The sequence below is a fragment of the Amblyomma mixtum genome, chromosome 7 (genome assembly GCF_055824585.1).
Source record: "Amblyomma mixtum isolate Tamu chromosome 7, ASM5582458v1, whole genome shotgun sequence".
In the NCBI taxonomy this organism is placed as follows: domain Eukaryota; kingdom Metazoa; phylum Arthropoda; class Arachnida; order Ixodida; family Ixodidae; genus Amblyomma; species Amblyomma mixtum.
In genome coordinates, this window is record NC_143018.1 from 6,734,146 (window position 1) to 6,755,250 (window position 21,105).

General features: G+C 45.7%; 1 protein-coding gene across 2 annotated transcripts; it reads left to right on the plus strand.

The window, feature by feature from the left end:
* Positions 1-42: 42 nt before the first annotated feature.
* On the plus strand, positions 43-19,731 carry CtsK1 (C1 family peptidase 26-29-p). 2 transcript variants are annotated; one of them, XM_089551493.1, is made up of 10 exons: positions 43-201; positions 2,446-2,592; positions 6,166-6,359; positions 10,140-10,425; positions 13,217-13,409; positions 14,892-15,188; positions 15,815-15,947; positions 18,063-18,221; positions 18,707-18,893; positions 19,483-19,731. In XM_089551493.1, exons 1-10 carry the CDS (start codon positions 159-161, stop codon positions 19,665-19,667), a joined length of 1,824 nt encoding a protein of 607 aa, XP_089407619.1. In that variant the 5' UTR covers positions 43-158; the 3' UTR covers positions 19,668-19,731. The 2 variants fall into 2 exon arrangements, with proteins under 2 accessions (XP_089407619.1, XP_089407620.1); XM_089551494.1 differs by having other exon boundaries at positions 14,892-15,085; positions 15,856-15,947.
* Positions 19,732-21,105: the final 1,374 nt, after the last annotated feature.

Sequence of the window (21,105 nt, forward strand, 5' to 3'; positions counted from 1 at the left end):
ATTCATCCGTGTCCAGTCGTATCTTGTTTGTTCTGGGGAGACGTCTGGCACGAAAGCAGATAACTCGTTCGGGCTATCTCTGGAGGGCGTCTTCTATAACTGCTGTCCCCTGGTTCTGGAAAGCAGAAGCGGGGCAGCCGTCTTCGAGAGCAGGTGAAATGATGCGGCTCGCTTGCATTGTGCTGCTCCTTCTAGCCAGTGGTAAGTTCGGCTTTTCATGCGCCTTTTTTAACCCTATTCTTTGTCTTTTGTGTGCATTCTTACAGCTGTGAGTGATTTGATGATTTTTACAACACAGTGTTGGTTTTTTTGTCATCAAATGAGGCTTTCTTTGAGGGAATTGACTCATCAGCAAAAACATTACGCCAATAAATTGGTATTAATCTGCTAGGTTGATAAATGAAAATAAATTAAATCATAATTCAGTAATGTTGGTGTTTTGGCTTGTTGGTTCACCATTTGTTCTTGGAGAACAGCACACTGGAAACACAAGGATGTGACTTGCACCTCAGTGCTTGCCTTTGTCTATCTGTCTTTCACATCCCTGTGTTTCCAGTGTATGGTTAGCAAATTAAATGGTAAACTGTGCTTTGGTCAGGACAAGGTGCAAATTCTCTCCACATTTTGTCTTGCTGTGAATGAGCTACCGTAATTATTTTGCACACGTTAACTGTTGGAATATATAAACTATCACCGTAGCTCATTTGGTAGAGTACTGGATGCGAAATTCAGAGGTCATGGGTTCGGATCCCACCAGCGGTATCAATGGCAGAGAGATGGTTTAGAGGTAGAGCATCCGCCTCACGTGCAAGAGGACCAGGTAATGAATCCCGGTGCCGCGCAGTTCTCCACCAGATTAAAAAAAAAACTGCATGTCGATGAAATTGCATAAAAAGGTCTGGGGTGCGACCTGATCTTGGCGACCAGAACCGACAACACATTCCCTCACCAGGACAGGATTTGGCCACCCTGATTTAGTACTTGGCCATAACCTCCTACATGAATAAACCAATTAACCCTTAGCCCTCAGTCCCCAGTGGCTGCGGAGCAACTGACCAGGTTGGCAGTCATACCTGTGACGAAGCGGAAGGTGCTAAGGGTCTCTGGCTCCAGACAGGCTGCCATTGGAAATCAATCAATCAATCAATCAAATCAATGGAATCTGGCATTGTTTAACACTAGAACCTTACCGAGTCAGGCTAGTCTAGCAGTGCTGTTCGAGGAACTAGCGGGCATTAAATTGGATGTCATGGGGGTTGGTGAAGTTAGGAGGACTGATAAAGTGTATAAAGTGCTAGGGGCGGGCACACATATTGCCATTGTGGATCAGTGGGCAGACAAGAACTAGGTGGGTGACTCCTCATCAATTGAGATATAACTGGCAACATGGAGGAATTCAATAGTATTATTAAGAGGATGGCAGTTTTTGTAATTAGGCCTAATAAAAGGTACAAAGCAAAGGTGGTATTGGCCTTTGCACCTACATCCAGCCATGATGACCAGATCATCGAAAGCTTCTATAAAGATGTGGAATCCATGAGTTAGACAGGCAGAGCAGTGTGGTAGGTCTTAAATTTAACATGCAGAAGACCAAAGTAAGGTTCAACTGTCTCGCAACGGAACAGCAGTTCATAATTCGTAATGAGGTGCTGGAAGTGGTAAGGGAATATGTCTACTAAGAGCAACGCAGATCTGGGTCACGAGAGTGAATTAACTAGAAGAATAAGAATTAGTTGGACTGCATTTGGCAGATTCTCTCAGATTATGAATGCAGTTTACAGATATTCCTCAAGAGAAAAGTATACAACAGCTGTATCTTACCGGTGCTCACCTATGGGGCAGAAATGTGGAGGCAAACAAAGAGGGTTCAGCTCAAAAGGACAACGCAGCGAGCTATGCAAAGAAAAATGATAGGTGTAACATTAAAAGACTGGAAGAGAGCAGAGTAGGCCAGGGATGGAATGCTAATGACATCCTAGTTGAAATCCAGAGGAAGAAATGGGCTTGGGCAGGGCATGTAATGTGAAGGCAAGATAACCGCTGGTCGTTAAGGGTAGCGGAGTGGATTTTCCAAGAGAAGGCAAGCGTAGCAGGCTGTGGCAGAAAGTTAGGTGGGCGGTTGAGATTAAGAAATTTGCGGGGATACGGTGGCCGCAACTGGCGAAGGACAGGGTTAATTGGAGAGACATGGGAGAGGCCTTTGCCCTGCAGTGGGCGTAGTCAGGCTGATAATAGATTGAAGTACCAATAAGGCAGGCAGTTGTGAATGGTGTTCATGTTCAGGCTGCAGTCATCTGCTGTATTTCAACTCTTCAGGTATCCCCTTTTGAAGCTTGTCAGGGCATTTTTGGTTGCTGTTTGCTATTTTCACAGTGCCATTTTGGCACACACACATGGATGCCCTATGCACCTCCTGTTTTTTTTTTGTTTTTTTTACCCTTATAGCTGGCTGCCTGGGCCAAGAGTTGCCTGACTGGGGTGACTCCTACAAGGTGAAAGGCATTCTGTACTTGCCCTATGCTGAGATCCGTGAGCCGTTCACAGGCTACTACGACGGTGCAAGCAAAACCAGTCGCATTGACTACTACAATGGTATGTGTTCGCACTGTAAGCTTTAGGAATCCTAACTTAGAGCCAGTGCTTTGACCCTCACAATAAAGTTCACCGGCACAAGTACTCTGACAAGATGAATATTTGCATTAGACACTACGCTTTTATGCACCCATTATCTAGCACACCAGACATTGTTCCTGTTTGCGGACTTGCTATAAGCTATAAGGTCACCACTACAGGACTGAGAAGCAAACTATGCTGCCTGATTACTTTTGGCAAAGGCAGTGCATTCATTTTAAGTTGTGGTCACAAAAAGAAATAAAAACTCTTGCATGCCACACTTTTCACTAGGGGTGTGCGAATATTCGAAATTTTCGAATATATTTCGAGTATTATATTTTTAGTATTCGAATTCGATTCGAAATCCAAGTATTCGTGTTGTTTCGAATATTCGACCCGACGCGAATATTCGTATCTAGCCGAATATTCATTGTGAGCACCGGCGTGCATTTCGGTCCGCAAGCCCTATCGGCAGATATATAACAACATGGCGGCGCCTACACTGAATGAAAATTCTTCCTTCCTCCAATGGCCATGCCGTAGCTGACTGCGCTGGTGAGCTTTTTTGTGGCTACACCTGCGAAGCTGGTGTAGTCAGAGCTGTGCACGAAGTACCTCGCAATACGTGCCAGGTCAGTGCCAAGTGAGAGGGCATTTTCTGTGGCTGGAGGAGTCGTTTCAGTTAGAAGGGAACTACTTCTGCCTGACCATGTGGTGCAGCTGGTTTTCCTTCACGACAACCTTTTACGTCATCCCAGCAACGCGCTTTTGTGCTATGTACTAGCCATCTTCTCTGATATTTCCACTCTTCTAAGAATAATGTTCGACACTTTGATACTTTTTGTGCAGCCGCACACACCTTTTGTGTTCATTTAATCATCGATAGTTGAACCGTGATGTTCTTGGGTGCCCAAATAAATGTTTTGTAGTTATTAAATGCGTCTGTCCTTGATTATTTGATATTCGATTCGATATTCGGAACTAAGTATTCGATTCGTATTCGAAAAATTTGATATTCGCACACCCCTACTTTTCACCCATGTTTCTGTCCGTTTTGTGTTCTCTGCACTGCTTTCGAAACAGCTGTTCGTGTGACGAGTGCACTTTCCGAGCTGCCGTAGCTGCTGATGTGGCAAGAGCGTGACCTTCAGCCCTTTGCTTTGGGCACGTTATCTCGGGCTATCGTCTTGAGCCACTTGTCGAGGCACGTGCATCAGCATTTCTCAAGCGCGCTGGACATTGTATCACTACTATGGAGGAACTCCTTTGAGAGGGATTCAGGCAAGAATATCAGAAAGTCACAAGACGTTCTCACGTGTGCAGTCTGTTTCATTTGTTGCGTCAAGAAAGGGCTGATGTGAGAGCAGCAGATTACAATCCTTCTGTCTGTAGCAGGCTAGGCTGTGTGAGCGGGTGTGCTTTTGCATGGAAAAAAGAAAGAGAAAAGCTGAGAGCGATGCCGCTGAGTTTTCTCTTGCTCTTCAGATAGCTGACGCTGCTCTTTTGTTCCGTTGACTTTATCAGCAGTGCCAGTCAATTGTTAAGGTCATTCAGTCAGGTGCATCGACCCTGCATGTTAGTGCAGTAGTTCAATGGCTCTTCCACTTTTGTTTCTAGCCTTTGTTTCTGCTTCTTCTCTCTGGGTACTTAATCTCTCCTTTGTCTTGTGACTGGTCTTTCTTGTATTTTTTCTTATCAGTTCAGTTGTTTCCACGAACACTTTCATGAGGTGAAAGTTGTGCAAAAAAGAAAGGGAAGCAGCTGTCATTGCATTGTATTCTGCAGATATCCCGAACAAAGAAATCACCATCGCGCCATCCATATATCAGCCATCTTTTGTTCAGAGTAGCTGACTAAGCTGTGTTCTCCTCAATATCCTTGTGCTTTGCTTCAAACGCATGGCATGGCAGTTTAGCAGCAAAGTTGGTCTTCTGTTGAGGACAAGATTGGGAGTTTGATTCCTAGACCTGGTGGCTGCATTTTGATGGAGAAGAATACAGACACACTGGTGCATGTAAAAAAACAAATATGAAGAACTCCATTATGCTGTCTCTCACACCTCAGGAGCTGCTTTGGTGTGTGAACGTGCATTAATTCTGACTTTTCTTAATTCCCCTCTACCTGATTCATATTTTCGGCAGCTATAAATTTGCATTGATTAGCCTCGCTTAAATGTCCTCTTTTTCAACAGACAAAAAAATGCCTCAATGTACTTTTGTCAAAATGACAACTAGCATCATTCCACTGGTTCTGTGCTTTCACTATGTTGCAGTGTTTTACAAAAATGTTTAAAGTTTTCCTGCAATCTGACTTTTGTATATAATGGTACATATCGCCTTGTTAGCCTGTCTTTGGAGTGCTTCTGCAATTCTTTTTCGCACCTTGTACGTTGTCTCTCCTGAGGTCATGCAAGCACACGGTCGCTGGTTTTTCATTGTTACTTTTTATTCACGGCGAGTATTCAAGACTCCTTTTCTGAGATTAATTTGGTGTATGCAACCTAGTCACCGCGAAACTGACACCTGCTTTAACGCTGTGAATTCATTGTCTAATTTTTACTAAATTACCTGCTTTGTTGTTAAGTTTGGCTGAAGCACAGAGGGTTGTAGTGGAACAAAACAATACAGTTACATGTACATACAGCATCGATAATATAGTGTCTGGTTTGGCACGCAGCTGCTGATTGCAAGACCATGGGTTCGATCCCAGCCATTGCGGCCATATCGCGAGGACTCAGTGGTTAGGGTGCTCGGCCACTGACCCAAAGGGTGCAGGTTCGATTCCCACCACAGCAGTTGCATTTCGATAAAGGCAGAATGCTAGAGACTCGTGTACTGTGAGATGGTAGTGCATATTAAAGAACCCCAGGGGCTGAATCCATGAAACAGTTCGCTTTGGAACCGGTTCACTTTGGAACTGGTTCAGTTTGGAACCGATTCAGTTTGCCGCTACGTCATTTCAACATAGACATGGGTGGGGTGAACCTTGTGGGAGAATGAGGGGAAGATCGCAGCCAATCGGCAATCAAGCGAGCTTTTTTTTTGCATTCCCAAGAGGGTGCCACTCATTTTTGAACTTGCGCATGAAGCTTATAGTATTGCACAACTTTCGTTGCTGTCGGTTTCATGTGATCCGGGGACAGTGCCGACACGTAGAAGCTACCGTCTGGGTGTGCACAACTCTCTGCGCCGGTGTGAACTGCCACTTGAGCTCATGGAGCAGTTTGGTTGAAGATGGACTAGTTGGTGGACATGCAATGCAGAAAAAATGGTGCTCACAAACAGAAGCGGGACAAAGACACGCATGGACTAAATATTAATGCGAATATCACATAATATTTACACTGCACCTAAAGAAAAAAGAAAACAGATGAGCAGGAGATAGCACCCAAAGTAATGCGTCATTAAAGTTCATATAGGATCCACGAGTCGCACCTCACTGTCCACTACATTGGGCTCCCTGCCACACTCGCTACTACTGCTGACCCTGCGTTATGCTCTTTTAAACATTCCACACATGCACTGTGGCCTGAAAGTTCTCTTCTCCGCGCAGGTATTGTGCAAACGGTGCAGCTTGCCCCAGGCTCAGAATCGTCACAAGGGTACCCCTATGGCGTTAACTACAAGATAGCGTACATGCCGGACTCCAAGACATGGGAATCGGTCCGCACCTGTTTCCAGGTCAACGGCACAGAAAACGGCACTGTGTCCCTGCAGAATGTGCTGCCAAATGTCACAGGATTCACGGTGAGCCACGCACTTGTCACTGAAGTCTGGGAAAATTTTAACCCTTTGCGAATCAAATGGAATGAGGGTTCTCTGCTCGTTAAACTTTCTTTACTAACTGCCAGCAAGTGCGGGTAAATTAGTAGTCCTCTGAACTTGGGCTAGCAGGATGAGTTTTGTGCTACGTCAGCAGTACCAAAAGTAATGCTTAAAAGTCCCGATGACAGGTACTGCTAAGGAAGATTGCAGGCTAAGCTAAAAGGTCTGTGAGATAATTTTTTATTGATGTCACCGTTCCTTTGTACCTGGGAACTCGCTGGTGTTGGCATTGCTGGCATGCTGCTAGAGTCGCACACCATTATGCTGGATCTTTTCTGACAGTGAATGTGGGTGCATGGCCTCTTTTCCTCTTGAACTAGCAGGTTGGCCTGTTGTGGAACCTTGGAAAAGCCACCTATCTTGTTTTGCCTTGGGTGTATAAAAATGAGAACAGCTGTCTCCTTCAAGACTGCAGTTACCAATGGGTTTATACTGCCTCTTGCTTGCCTGTATTGCCAGTGACCTTAGCGGGCTCAGTTTCAAGTCCGAATTGCATCATCTTGTTGTTGTGAAAATTTGCTGCAGTGTCCAGGTACGGGAAGAAGCGGCAGGCAGCAAGCAGCAGTTTTTCTCTGTGTGGAGCTTTCCTGCAAGCATAGTGTCCAGTACTGAGTTGTGAATGTCTGAGGGATCTTGCAATTATAACGCATAGGCTTGGCTAATCATGGTTTTATCATTGATGGTTGGAAATATGTTGGCCACGAGTTAGGTGTTTGCCTCAGTTAGTGACTTTAAGAGAAATTGCTGTCCTGATTACTTGTGTACTGAAATTTTTAGTGCAGCCAAGGAGTTGATTTATGCTTCTGAAAGCAAAATGAGAGTAGAATGCTAGGCTGCTCAAGCTTTTCTTGACATTTGTTTTTAGTGCTGTCTTTGCACTTTCTTACATGCCCAAAAGGCATTGCAGTGCAGAGTGGAGAGAAGTCTCGGAGAAATTTAAAAAATATTGCACCAGTCTATTTTACCACTTCACCCTTTATGACATCATTACATTGCAGCGCTGGAGTTTGAATGTATTAGCATTAGAAGTGTCTGCGCATGATCACCATCACGCGTGGCGCATGACATGGCGCGAACCTTGTGACATCATCACAGGTTGCTTGGTTAAAGCACCCTGGGTCTCATAAGACCCAGCAGTGGCTGTGTTTAAGCAACCGTCTGCTGGGGCAGTGGTGCATCACTTAATCACTGCACCACTGTGCCAGGAGTAGTACGAGGACTCTCAGCAATCCATGAATGTCAAGTGGCGATTGACCACTTCCGCATATATGGGCAGTAGTCCATATACGCTAAGCCTCTAAAAGCCGATGCCTCTGAAAGCCGATGTGGTGACAGCATGGTGGGACTCCAAGCTTATCATCTTCTCAACCTTATTTAAATTCTTTTCCGTGGCTGTCTTGAAATAGAGCGGGCTCATGAAACCTTCTTATGTCAATCTTCATATTAATCTTGCAAAGGCTCAGTATTTTGGTTGGAGGCCCAACCACTATGCAAAGAGTTTCTACTACAATCTTCCCGAAATAGACATAGCTGGCCGCTCTGTGAGTAGCAAATGTCCTAATCAGCCAATCAAACATGTAGGTATATCGTTTTTCGCTAATAAAAATCCAAATGTTGAGTCTGCCAAGACGGTAGACTTGCTGCACTTAATAGCAAAAGCATCTGTTAAACCATTCCAAAAGCTGGACTGCTGGCTCCAACTGGTCTCGCCAGCCTTTCTTTATAGTACCTCTAACTCACTCTTAGTTGATTCGGAGTTGGCACATTTCGATAAGCTTCTTCGCAGCAAAATTTAAAAAATTCGGCATCTTCCTCACTACTTTACAAGTTCCCATGTCTTTGGTTTCATTCAACTTGAACATACTGCACTTAGTATGCATTTCAAAGCACTCTCCAGGCTGTTAAGACTCCACGAGCCATCTATTGTGCCCCTTTTTGATTCCACCCTCCAACCTCACTACAACCGCATTGCTAACATCTTTCAAGTTCCGGCAGGCATTATAGCAGCCGCCGATGTCAACGCCACCCTCAGACATAGTGCTTCTCTTTGGTCGAAGAAGTACATCGAGAAATACAATAACAAGGACCTTTCTACACGTGTAAATCAGCCGCTAGACAGCACTTGTCTCAGCTACCATTCCAAACATCTGAAGGACGAAGCCCATATTCATGCATTGCGGTTCCGAACCAACCTCTTTCCAACGTGTTCCCTAACCAATAAACATAGTTCCGATCCTAGTGCCCGCCTGTGCAGCAGGTGTGGTGCAAGAAATGAAACAACCTTCCACATCCTACAGGAATGCAAATCAGTGAGTTTGCCGTGCACCGAGAGCCATAACTTCATTAGTCGCCAAATAGCTCGCCTCGCCAGGGAGCACCACTCCAACGCAATAGTCAAAGAAGAGCCTACTTTCGTTTCAGCCGATGGAGTGAAATTGAAACTCGACATGGTTCTGATCACCCGTACTGACGCAATAGTTCTCGATGTCGCCATAGCTTGGGACGCCAACGAGGGCATGCTGCTCTCAGAGTGCACTTTAAAGTCAACAAATATGCGTGTCTTAAGAAACTTTCCAAACATACGATTCCAATGTCTTGGGGCAGCATTGGTGCACACAGCATGTCCTGCAGAAGGAGACGCGTTCTCGCGTGAAATTTACTTCTCTTCTCATAATGTCATGACCGCTGTGGGGCTGTTTGTTTTTTTGGCTGGGGGTCATCAGTTTACGCCTTTGAAGACGTCTTGAATAATTGCACTTCCAGTATCCCTCCTCAGTTAGCTTAACGGCAACCTGGGAGACCAGTGCAGGTAAAGCAGACCAAAAGTGGTAGGGCTTTGGCCCTGTCTGCTCTGGCCGGCCAATGCTGCATTTTCTACCTTCTGATGACCCCTATTTACACCCCACTAAGTAGTAAGGAAATTCATGTTTTTAGCCCTGGTAGCAGCTGTCGCAGTATGTTAAGGCTCAAAGCAGCCTCGCCTTCCTATGAAGATGACCAACAGAGAAGCCAATTTAGAGTGGCAACTGTTAATGGCATGTTTCCCGCTTCTACGGTGTCACTGGCATAGCACAAGTACAAACGAGTTGTGAAGGAAAGTGACGCCCTCCATGCACAACAGCACAAACTAACACTTGCACCGCTTGCATCTAGAGGGCATCGCACGGCAAATTGCCCATTCAGTACCGTGAACAGCTGTTGCTAAAGCTTACATTACACAGGCATGCTAACTGCCGGTAAATTGGTAAATTGGTTTTTGGGGAAAGGAAATGGCGCAGTATCTGTCTCACATATCTCGGCGGACACCTGAAAGGGAAGGGAGAAAGGTGGGAGTGAAAGAAGAAAGAGAGAAAGAGGTGCCGTAGTGGAGGTCTCTGGAATAATTTCGACCACCTGGCGGTCTTTAACATGCACTTACATCGCACAGCACATGGGCACCTCTTGCGTTTCGCCTCCATCGAAACGCGGCCGCCGTGGTCGGGTTCGAACCCGGGTACTCCGGCTCGGTAGACGAGCACCTTAACCACTCAGCCACCACGGCAAGAGCTTACTGCCGGTCAGTTTTGCTTTTGGTACTTTTGTTCATAAACCTCGACCCGACTTTTAATATGCTGTAGCATCGTTCCTTGCTACATATTTTGTTGGCAGAGAAACAAGCCAGCCTGTCTTTTTACCTCAGAAGGCGTTCTTTTCCCCTTTCAGTTTGTGCGGCAGGAGTCATGCTGGTTTGGCAACGAAGAGCTGCTCGCGCAGCATGGCAGGAAGCAGTGTGAGCGGTTCCAGGCGACAGTGCCCACCGAAGGCCGTGTGAGCAAGTACACACTGTGGGTGTCACGGGATCACCAGGGCCAGGCCGTGCCGCGGCGCTATTTGATGCGTGGCTACAACACGCTGCTGGGCTCCCACTTCGACAAGTATGAGCTGCTCTACTACGGCTTCTCCAGGGACGCCGTACCTCCGAGCATCTTTGATGTCACCACCCTCATCAGTGAGTACTATGCTCTCGAGTAAAACCTTGTAGAATCAAACAAGGGCATTGTGTGTGTATGCACTTGGCAGGAAAAAGAATGCTTGTGCTCTTGAACAAATTTTTTGCAGCACTGCCTCGTGACCTAGTCACTTGGATTGGTAATGAATGGAGCATGTTTGCCGGTGTTTTGTCTGACAGTGCCAAAATCGCTCACCCGCATCCAGTAAACTTTTGCTGCAGACTGTACAATCGGGGACAAAAGTCTCCGGACCACGTGTTCCTCTAACGAAGCCGATAGCTCTGCTATTAGCCGGCGGCTGGAGACCACACTTGTGGAGGTGAAAGTTAAATTTTTGTTCTTTCATCTACAAAAGTGCGGTCTCCAGCCGCTGTCTGATAGTCGAGCTATAAGCTTCGTTAGAGGAACACGTGGTCCGGAGACTTTTGTCCCCGACTGTACGTATGGATGGAGGTCCGTACGTACATGCAGTAAAGGAGTAATTACTCATAGTATTCTCCCAAGTGGGTCCATACAGCTACTCAGGGAAGCTATACAACTTTTCAGAGAGACTTCATAGTTAAAGAAAAATTCGTTCCGGTCCGGGGTTTGAACCCAGGACTACTGCCTGTCTGGGACAGTCTTCCTTTGTGACCATATGACTGCACTTGGGTGGATGCTGTGAGTAATTAGGTGCTCTCTTATCACAAATATGCTCCACCTAGGGGTATTATTCAACCAGGAGTTCTCAAACTTTTATGTCTGAAGGAACCCCAACTGCCTTCACAACGTACATGCGAAGGAACCCCCATCACAGTCTGTCGTCACAAGTGTCACATGTGTGGGTGGGTGGTGTGTGTGTGGATGAGTGTCGGTCCACCCGGGGACAGTAATGCTTTCGCATTCTCACACATAAGCAGTCCTAAGTGTCTGTGCCAAATTTTGTTTTTCTTGGCTTGGCTCGGCTATATAGTCGGATACAATTAAAAAACGAAGCGGCAGATACCGCTCAATCTTGACCCTTCAGCCACTGGTGTCAGCTGATTTTCATGGTGCTGCAGTTGATCCGATTAAGACATGGTTAATTCCCTTTCATCTGCCACCCCTGCGATTTCATACTGGCTGGTCAAAGAAGGTTAATCAGGGTGTCATCAGAGCCAGTTGACGCTAATGGCTCTAGGGCCCCCTCTGAAGGGCATTTACTGCTTCATTCTTGAGTGGTATCCAACTATATACCTCAGCAGTGCAGCCCACATGCACGAATGCATGTCTTCCAACTCCAACGCACATGAGCTTGTGTGCCGTGCCCCTTCCGTACCGTCTGTGCCCAGCAGTGTCTTGGCACACTGCCAAGTTCGCCAACACTGCCGTCAAAACATAAACGTGGTTACCGGCGTGCACTATCTTTGCATGCTGCCAAGTTGTGAGCTGAGGACTGTACCGGCACCAGAGGTTCGAAACTGAAGAATGAGCTAGGAAGAACTAGCGTCCTGAAATTAGTTTTAACAGCCTGGATACTGTGTCTGGCCTGCATGCACCCACAAGAAGTGTACCAGAAAAGGAGAAGAGGCCAGTGTGTGTGCTCGTGGAACCCACAAAAGCAGCCTGCGGAACCCAGTTTGAGAACCCTTGCCTTAAACATCAGGTTACTCTCTACGCCAGCTTCCAATCACACCTTAATGCACTGTGAGATGAATGTTGTTGCACCTGCCACGATGGCCGAGCAGCTTTCGGCATTCAGCTGCTGATCCCAGAGCCTGGGATCAGACCGTGGGATCAGAAGTGGGTGGCTGCACCTCAGTGGAGGCGAAACATGAAAAACACCCATGTGCCAAGTGATAGCAGCAGATGTTAAAGAACCCCAGGTGGTTTGTCTAAATAAATCTATAGTCCTTTGCCCCAGTGTTCCTCATAGCTCACATGCCATACCATACCAAATAGGTGTTCTTGACAGTTCTGTAGCTACATGTACAGGAAGGGGGCAGTGTACGAGACTGTGTGCACACCTGGGCTTGAATGCACATTGATGACCTTAGGGTTTTGGAACTCACTTACAACCCCACCTCTGCATTGCAAAATTTTTTGGGACAGGCAGCTTGGCGGCATTTTACTCAGCATGAGGCTGTGGATGTTGATGTAAAAATGCAAAATTTTATGGTACGGTCTCTGCCTGGAGATTTGGGAGTACGTATAATTAAGGTGTTTTGGAAAGTGGATCGCATCTAACCCTAGCAGCAGCCTATGAGTGATGTGGGATATACAACCCGATACAATGAGAAACAGAACGATACACACCACAAGCGCTTGAATGTCCCTCATTGTATTTGGATGTGTATCCCAAGTAGTGCATACACTTCAGAAATGTTCAACCAGCTGGCCCCTGTGTTAGCATCACTAGCAGTTATAAATCAAAACGGATGTTTATATTTACTACGTTTTGGGGCATACTTCTTGTCGGCAGAAAGAAGGGAAGGTTTAGTTTAGTTTAGTTTAAGGGGGTTTAACGTCCCAAAGTGACTCAGGCTGTGAGGGACACCGTAATAAAGGGCTCCGGAAATTTCGACCACCTGGGGTTCTTTAACGTGCACTGGCTTCGCACAGCACACGGGCCTCTAGAATTTCGCCTCCTTCGAAATTCGGCTGCCGCAGCCGGGATCGAACCCGCGTCTTTCGGGCCAGCAGCCGATCACCGTAACCACTGAGCCACCGCGGCGAGGGCAAAGAAGGGAAGGAGAGGCCTTTAAACTGTGTGCACATTAGTATTGGATACAAGGAAGCATCCATGGGAATCCCTTCTTTTTGTCTGTGCAGATGACACTTGTCGCAGCTTTCCCGGCCCCGGGGCTGAACGTCTAGCCCTGCACAACCCCATGGCCGAATTCCTTGACAGTCATGACGGCCACACTGAACTGTCATTCAAAGACTTCAAGGAAACACACGGACGCACCTACGAGCACGATGTGGAGCATGACAGACGACGCGACATCTTCCGGCAAAACCTCAGGTCCCTTTCTTTCACCTCCGTCAGGGCCCTTGTTCAGAAGTTACAAACAACTTAGAAAGATTGCACGTAGCATAGCTTTTAGGCAGAAATTTAAGGCATCAAAATTGTGAGTTGGGTCTGGAGAGCTGTATGTGCTGTGCATACCTATGCACGGCACAAATATGCTGTCCACAAATTTTGACCTCTACCTTGTAAAGAGTTGCAGTGTTGGAGTCTTGTCACTAATTTGCCTAATGGGAAAAGCTATTTTCTCTTAGGATCCCTCTTTTTGAAATCTGGAAGTTTAGAGTCACTGCAGCTGTTTTCATGTCCGTGTGTTTTTCCTCTGTAATTTCTTTTTGTCTTTTTTTTCTGTACACTTTAACTATGTTAGCTCCTGCAAAAACTGGACCTGCTTGTGACTTCATGTTTGTTAAATCACAAGTTATGATGTGCATTTTTGGCATTTGATGAAGCCCAGTGAGAAGCATGGAATGTAGATAAAGCCATAGTTTTCAATGTTACATCTATGTACAACCAGTCGTCTCCTCTCAAGCTGCGCACATCTACCTTTCCTAAATTTTTCATGTAATGCATGGACCTTACTACTTTTTTGATGTTTTATGTGTAGAGGTTACAAAGCATCAGAAGGAAGGGAGTAATTACGCATTAGCATATGCTGTTTCAAACCTACTGCACTCTAGAGGGATTCTCCCAAACACATTTATAATATCAAAAATTTATTCCCTCTTTGATTTATTTGTAAGGGGAGGTTGAGCTTTTCAACTGATCTTTCGTCTTTATGCTTCCTTGCTTACTTCTCCTGTTTGCATGTGTGACCATAGCCTCTGTGCATAAAGTGTTTGCAGAAATTCTCTCAGCCTTTGCCAATGTATATGTGAAACAAGCTACGCACATCACCTACATGTAACTGAGTCATGTCAGCAGTTGGCGAGATGCTTGCAAGACCTCTCATGCTACTGGTGAAGTTTTTTCCATCGATAACTTCGAATAGGCACGACAGTTAAGCCTGGATATATTGAAATTGAAAATTAAAGTCTGGGATTTTTCCATAATACAACATTTTGGGCCTAGATTCGAATAAATCCGGTACTTAGCACCGAAATTCCCTATTTCAGTCTCTATTTCCCTGCAACAGCTTTAAAACTGCCAGTTTGGAAAAAGTGAGATGATTTCGGTTCTTGAAATTCCCTGTAGCTTCATAAATTTTTGGAAAAAGGGAAAATTCACCAAATGGAACATCACTGTTTGCTCTCCTTACTATGTGAAAGTCATTTTTCAGTATACAGCTGTCAGCTTATTTCTGTTATCTTTTTTCCCTTTTCTCTTGAACCTGTCTAACAGAGGAGCATATGTATGTATTGTTTTTATGTGACTGAAACTGAAACTGTTTGTGCACACATTCCCACCTGCTTGATCCCTGTGAGACTGCGGTACGTACTGTTAAATGAAATGCAACGAGATGACCTTGCCACTGTGCAGGTTCATTGACTCGACAAACCGCGCTAACCTGGGCTACCAGCTGGCCGTGAACCACCTGGCTGACCGCACGCCGGAGGAGATCAGTGTGCTCCGCGGACGTCTCCAGTCCAGCGATGGGGCTTCCGCCGCAGATCCATTCCCTCGCCACAAATTCAGTACCAAGTTGCCCGACCAAGTGGACTGGAGGCTCTATGGTCAGTCATCACCATCATCATCAGCCCGACTACACCCACTGCAGGGCAAAGGCCTCTCCCATGTCTCTCCAATTAACCCTGTCCTTTGGCAGTTGCAGCCGCCGTATCCCCGCAAACTTCTTAATTTTATCCGCCAACCTAACTTTCTGGCGGCCCCTGCTACGTTTGCCTTCTCTGGGAATCCACTCTGTTACCCTTAAGGACCAGCAGTTATCCTGCCTTCGTATTACATACCCTCCCGAAGCCCACTTCTTCCTCTTGATTTTGACTAGGATGTCATTAACCTGCGTTTGTTCTCTCACCCACTCCGCCCTCTTCCGATCTCTTAGCGTTACACCTATCATTTTTCTCTCCATAGCTCGCTGCGTTGTACTTAACTCAGACATCTCAGACATCTGACGTGACAATTCTGTGTGCAGAGTTGGATTTATTCTTGATGGTTACTCAGATGTTTTTACTCTAATGAATGCTTTTACTCTAAGCCGAGGCTTCACACATGCTACAACTTTTTTGGAGGATGAAGGTGGGCAGAGATGGGTCAATGTAGGCAGTGGATGAGTGGTTTTGATAGTGACCTAACGCAGCAAAGGATGCTAACAGAGAAATATGACATGTGCAGAATCCCTAACTTAAACTGTTAATTGGTTTGTTAGGCTGAGAGCATAGCCTGCTGAGAGTATGATGACTACCTAATGCATTTGTGTGACTTGTGCTTGACAATTTACTCAGATGCATTACTGATGCACAACGTGGCTCTTGTGCACTTGCAGGAGCAGTGACACCCGTGAAGGACCAGGCAGTGTGTGGTTCGTGTTGGAGTTTTGGAACCACGGGTGAAATGGAAGGTGCATACTTCAGAAAGGTGAGCTACTGCCATGGCTACCTGCATTTGTTTGTTTTTTTCTTATAATTATTGCTTGCATGTAGCCTTTGTGCCGTGCATATTTTAAAGTCGTGCTTTTTTTGGCCGGTGTGAACGAAGATTGCATTTTGTTGTGGTCATCTAAAAATTAATATTCAGAAAACAGAAGTAATGTTGAACAGTCTCGAAAGGGAACAGCAGGTTACGGTTGGCAGCGAGGCGCTGGAAGTTATAAGGCAATACGTCTACTTAGGGTAGGTAGTGACCACAGACCCAGATCACGAGAGTGAAATAACTAGAAGAATAAAAATGGGGTGGAGCGCATTTGTTGACAGGTTCTCTGAGATCATGAATGGCAGTTTACCAATACCTCTGAAGAGAAAAGTCTACAACAGCTGTATCTTACTGGTACTCGCCTATGGGGCAAAAACATGGAAGCTAACGAAAAGGGTTAAACTTAAGGACAGCGCAGCATGCTATGGAAAGAAAAATGATAGGTGTGGCATTAGGAGACAGGAAGAGGGCAGAGTGGGTCAGGGCTCAAAGATGACATCCTAGTTGAAACCAAGAAGAAGAAATTGGCTTGGGCAGGGCATGTAATGCGAAGGCAAAATAACCGCTGGTCCTTAAGGGTAACGGAGTGGATTCCAAGAGAAGGCAAGCGTAGCAGGGGGCGGCAGAAAGTTAGGTGGGCGGATGAGAGTAAGAAGTTTGCGGGGATACGGTGACCTCAGCTGGCATAGGAAAGGCTTAATTGGAGAGATATGGAAGAGACCTTTGTCCTGCAGTGGGCGTAGTCAGGCTGATGATGATGATATGTGGTAAAATTATACCTTTACTCTGAAAAAAAAAAAGACATACCTTTCGTGTATGTGTTCCGAGCAATTCTGTAGACAATATTATATACCGTATTTACTCGCATAATTTGCACACTTCTTTTTCTTTAAAGGAAGGCTTCAAAAAAGAAGTGCACAAATCACGTGAAAATTTTCCGAAAACATCCTAAAAAATTATAGCAGATTTGAATAGTTAATCAAACGCGAAGTAGGTGCGCTAGCACTGTTTACCCCTGCTATACTTTTCTATAACATGTAAAGAGAATGCAGGGCATCAGCAACAGGCGCTTGTACAGCAGTGCCCAGTGACGGCCGCAACGCCCGCAGCTGTGATATGCGCCACTGTCTCATTGGCTGTAGCTGTGCTGCCGCTCCACCTCCTCAGTGCACCGCGTGACACATGCATCTTCACCTTCTCCTTTGTGCTTCAGGTTCACGTAGAGAGAGAGATACAGAGCAGCCTCGGGCAGACATTGGTGAAATCCGTAATTGCGGCTAGAAGTGCTATGCACTAAAAACGCTACGAAGGTCATAACGCGCAATATATAGTGTACGTTGCCGCCTATACATAGACAAGGCCCCCTCTCATAACCCTCGCTGGCTAAAAAACAAATCTGACTCCTAATATAACACGCCTACCCTCTCCTTCCCCTCCACACGTTACGTAGTTCCCCGCGGGATGGTATATGCGCAGCTCAAAGCAATAAACACGCAACGATACAATCGCGAAACCAGCAGTGGGAACCAAAGGAGATAAAGGGTGCGATAAAACGGTGCCGTCGCATGTGGCCCGGCTGACTAGGGGCAAATCGAAGAGCAAATGGTTCGGTAGTTTCGGATTAGGTGCTCATGCAACTGGTCATCCAGGAAAGTGACTGCCAGTGCAAGCAAGCCGGATAAACAGCGCATAATTCGTGACCTCACAACTCGCATGTTTCGCAAACACACTCGACAACGCGGCTGCACCGATCTTCCCAAGCCTGCCTTACGCATTCCCGCGTCTATGCAGGTGGTCTGGCTCAGCAGAGGCCACAAAATATGCGCGTAAAAGTATTTTTTTTTTTTCCAAAAATCCAGGTTATAAGTTGGCAATGTGCAAATTATGCGAATGAATACGATAATAAATAGCGTTGGGCCACTGTGCAGGTGTGTGGTTGCTGAATGTAGTAAATCTATTCCTGTAGTGTTTTGACCTGCCTAACAAAAAAAAGTTAATTTTTTTCTGTAGAAGCAGCTAGCGTATGTGCTCAGTGGTGGTTCTCAAATCTCTCATTCCCAGACGGGCAAGCTAGTGCGCTTGTCTGAGCAGCAGCTCATTGACTGCAGCTGGAACAGTGGCAACAATGGCTGCGACGGCGGCGAAGACTTCCGTGCCTACGAGTACATTCGCAAGCATGGCTTGGCCTCAGATGAGGACTATGGGGCCTACATTGGGCAGGTAATGACAGACTTCTTTCCTTTGTTCTGCTTCACACGCAGAAGACTGCGTGGTTTGCGGCTGAAAGCCTGTGCTTGAAATGCAATGATGGGCCCCGTGAACATTTATGGTCGAGTTACAAGTACTACCTTTGGAACTTCAGATGTATTGATCGTAATTTTTAAGCAGCTTTTTACATCACTTTAATTTCCTTTCTGATGGATGTTTGGTTATTTTAAAGCCGATTCAGTTAATGCTCTGTACGATGGATAATTCCGGACATTGCTCATTGCCTCAGATTTCATGCTATGGCTTGTTTAAGTGACCTTTCGTTAGCTCAAACTAAAAACGTCCCAGAATCACTTCTAAAAGATTCTTTGGCACGCAAATGACTTACCTAATTAGCAAGAACAGGCATGCACATGCTGTTGGTCTTAAAACTGCAGTAACGGTTACACTTAATTAAAAGATATGTGGATGACGACAAAATTTGGCACTCCTAACAGGATGGCATCTGCCATGATACCAAAGTGAACGCAACCATCTCCACGATCAAGAGCTACGTCAACATCACCAACCGTGACGACCTCCTCCAAGCACTGGCTAACGTTGGGCCAGTGTCTGTCAGCATTGATGCGGCGCTCCGCTCCTTCTCTTTCTACTCGAATGGTGTCTTCTATGATCCCAAGTGCCGTGAGTGGTCATTTTTTTTTTTACTGCAGCTGGTTCTTTGGTGTAACATGAAGCAGTGTAAGGAGCGGACGGGAATGGCCCTGAGCCTAGCGCTCGTGCTGTTAACAGTGTCAAGGATTTGTGGCGCCTTCTATGCACAACGGTGTGAATTAGTGTTTGTTCGCCACCGCACTGCTGGCACAGGAAATCACTATGACTCAGGCATGGTAACGGTTGGCAAGTTTTTTTGTTGTCTGCCGAAGGAATCGTGCATGAGGTTAGTGAAACAACGTGCTAGAACTAAGCCTGAAGCTTGACTGAATGCATTCCTAGCAAGCACGGGTTGTGGTTTGCCTTTTGTGTAACTCTTAAGTCATACGAGGCTGCACTTCTAAATAAATAGTACTTCGTTCAGAACTACTCATTTGTTCCAGTACTTTGTTGAAGTGCTTAATTGTTTATCTCAAGACAGTGCTAGATATATTGTTGCGCAGAGTTCAGAAGGTTGCTGCTGCCATTGTGAACATTAGACATTGTTCAGGATACATTCTTTTGTCTCTTCGTTATTTGTGTTATTTTACATTGCCTCATTTATCTTTTTAATGAACAGGGAATGACACAGACAGCCTTGACCATTCTGTGCTGGCTGTCGGCTACGGAACATTGCAAGGGCAGCCCTACTGGCTGATAAAGAACTCTTGGTCCACCTACTGGGGCAACGATGGCTACGTTCTCATCAGCCAGAAGGACAACAATTGCGGCGTGGCTACACAGGGAACCTATGTTGAACTTTAATGGCAGCCAACACAAGCAGTCGTTAGCTTCAGCATTTGTGTCAATAAAAATATTTCGAATGAAATTTTCTCACTTTGTATACATATTCTATGCTTGAAGGAGAGACTGTCCACCCTAGAAATATGAAGAAAATTTAATGCAGTTCAGATGCAGGCAGTAGAGGATGCTTACAAGCCTAGAAAGCTCACAGCCAGCATCTGTGCTTCTGCATTGTGTGGCTTTCCGTTTTATGAGAGTTTAAAGGGGCTGCGAAACACTGCTTGGGGGAATACCGGATATACTTCAGGTGGGTTCTTTATGTCACACAGATGCTGACTTAAAAAGAAGTACAGGAATCGATGTACAGGAATGGGAGTTATTCAGTGGAGAAATTTCAAAATACAAGCAAACAAAACGCTGCCCTCAACTCGATTTTGGCGGGGCTTCCCACTCCTATTTCGCTCTCCCAATGACGGCACCTGGCGCAACCAATCAAAACAGCCAGCCAGAGCACGTCGCGGAAGTTTGTACTCCATGGTTGCCTGCTCCTTGTAACTCGTTTTTGCTGAGACTGGCAGCATCGTTTCCATGCCAGAGCGCCCCTGGTGGTGTATTTTTATTTTACTTGCTTTGCAGGGCTTTTACCTAAGACAAACAAGTTGTTTTTGTTGATCTAATATAAAAAGCAGACAGGTGCAAAATGTGTCTATTTATTCACACAATTTGCAGTATATTTACTGTTTGTCCGATCATCAAGCTCGCGCCAGGTGATGTCATATCCGCTGCTAAAAACCCGCCACTGTGTGGCGACACCATCAAAGCCATGAAGTTGTGTTTGGGAGGACATTAAAATATTAAAAAACGGAATATACGCGGTATTACCAACGCTAATAGCACCTTTATAACTCACTGTATGCAATCAACAGGCAAAACAGTTAACTAAGATTGTGTTTCTGGGCCCCTTTAACATCCCAAAGCGACTCAAGCTACGAGGGACACTTTACAGAAGTACTAAAATGTGCTTGTGACAAGTCACAGTCAAGATAGACAGTCGTGCTTTCAGGCCTCTGTCGCACGCTGTCATATACTGCTTCAAACCTTGGCAGTGCAGGGACTGTGGAAGTCTTGATGCGCAAGTGAACGCCAGCCGATCTTAAGATGATGCGAGAAGATACCTGGAGGTGTATAAATGAGTAATGAATGTACATTTCCAAAGTTGGCTTCATTTAAAGGAAGAAGTTGCAACTTTCACTGCCACAGAGTGTTAAAAGGGGGACACTGAGGAGATCTCCCAAGATCTACCTTGGAACTCCATTCAATTTTGTTGTTTTCCATAGAATTTGATTCTCTGGCTCTTTCTGGGTAGGTTAACGTTTGTCCGGCTGCAAAAGACATGAAAGGCTGAGGAGGAGGAAGAAAAACTTTATTGATTCCAGAAAAAGAATGAAATTGAACTTGA

Bases quoted from the DNA above. Each gene is read 5' to 3' on its own strand.
- CtsK1 (XM_089551493.1), top strand. From the start codon at position 159: ATGATGCGGCTCGCTTGCATTGTGCTGCTCCTTCTAGCCAGTG. The intron at 202-2,445 runs GTAAGTTCGGCT...TTACCCTTATAG, and splicing joins GCTGCTCCTTCTAGCCAGTG to CTGGCTGCCTGGGCCAAGAG. The intron at 2,593-6,165 runs GTATGTGTTCGC...TTCTCCGCGCAG, and splicing joins TCGCATTGACTACTACAATG to GTATTGTGCAAACGGTGCAG.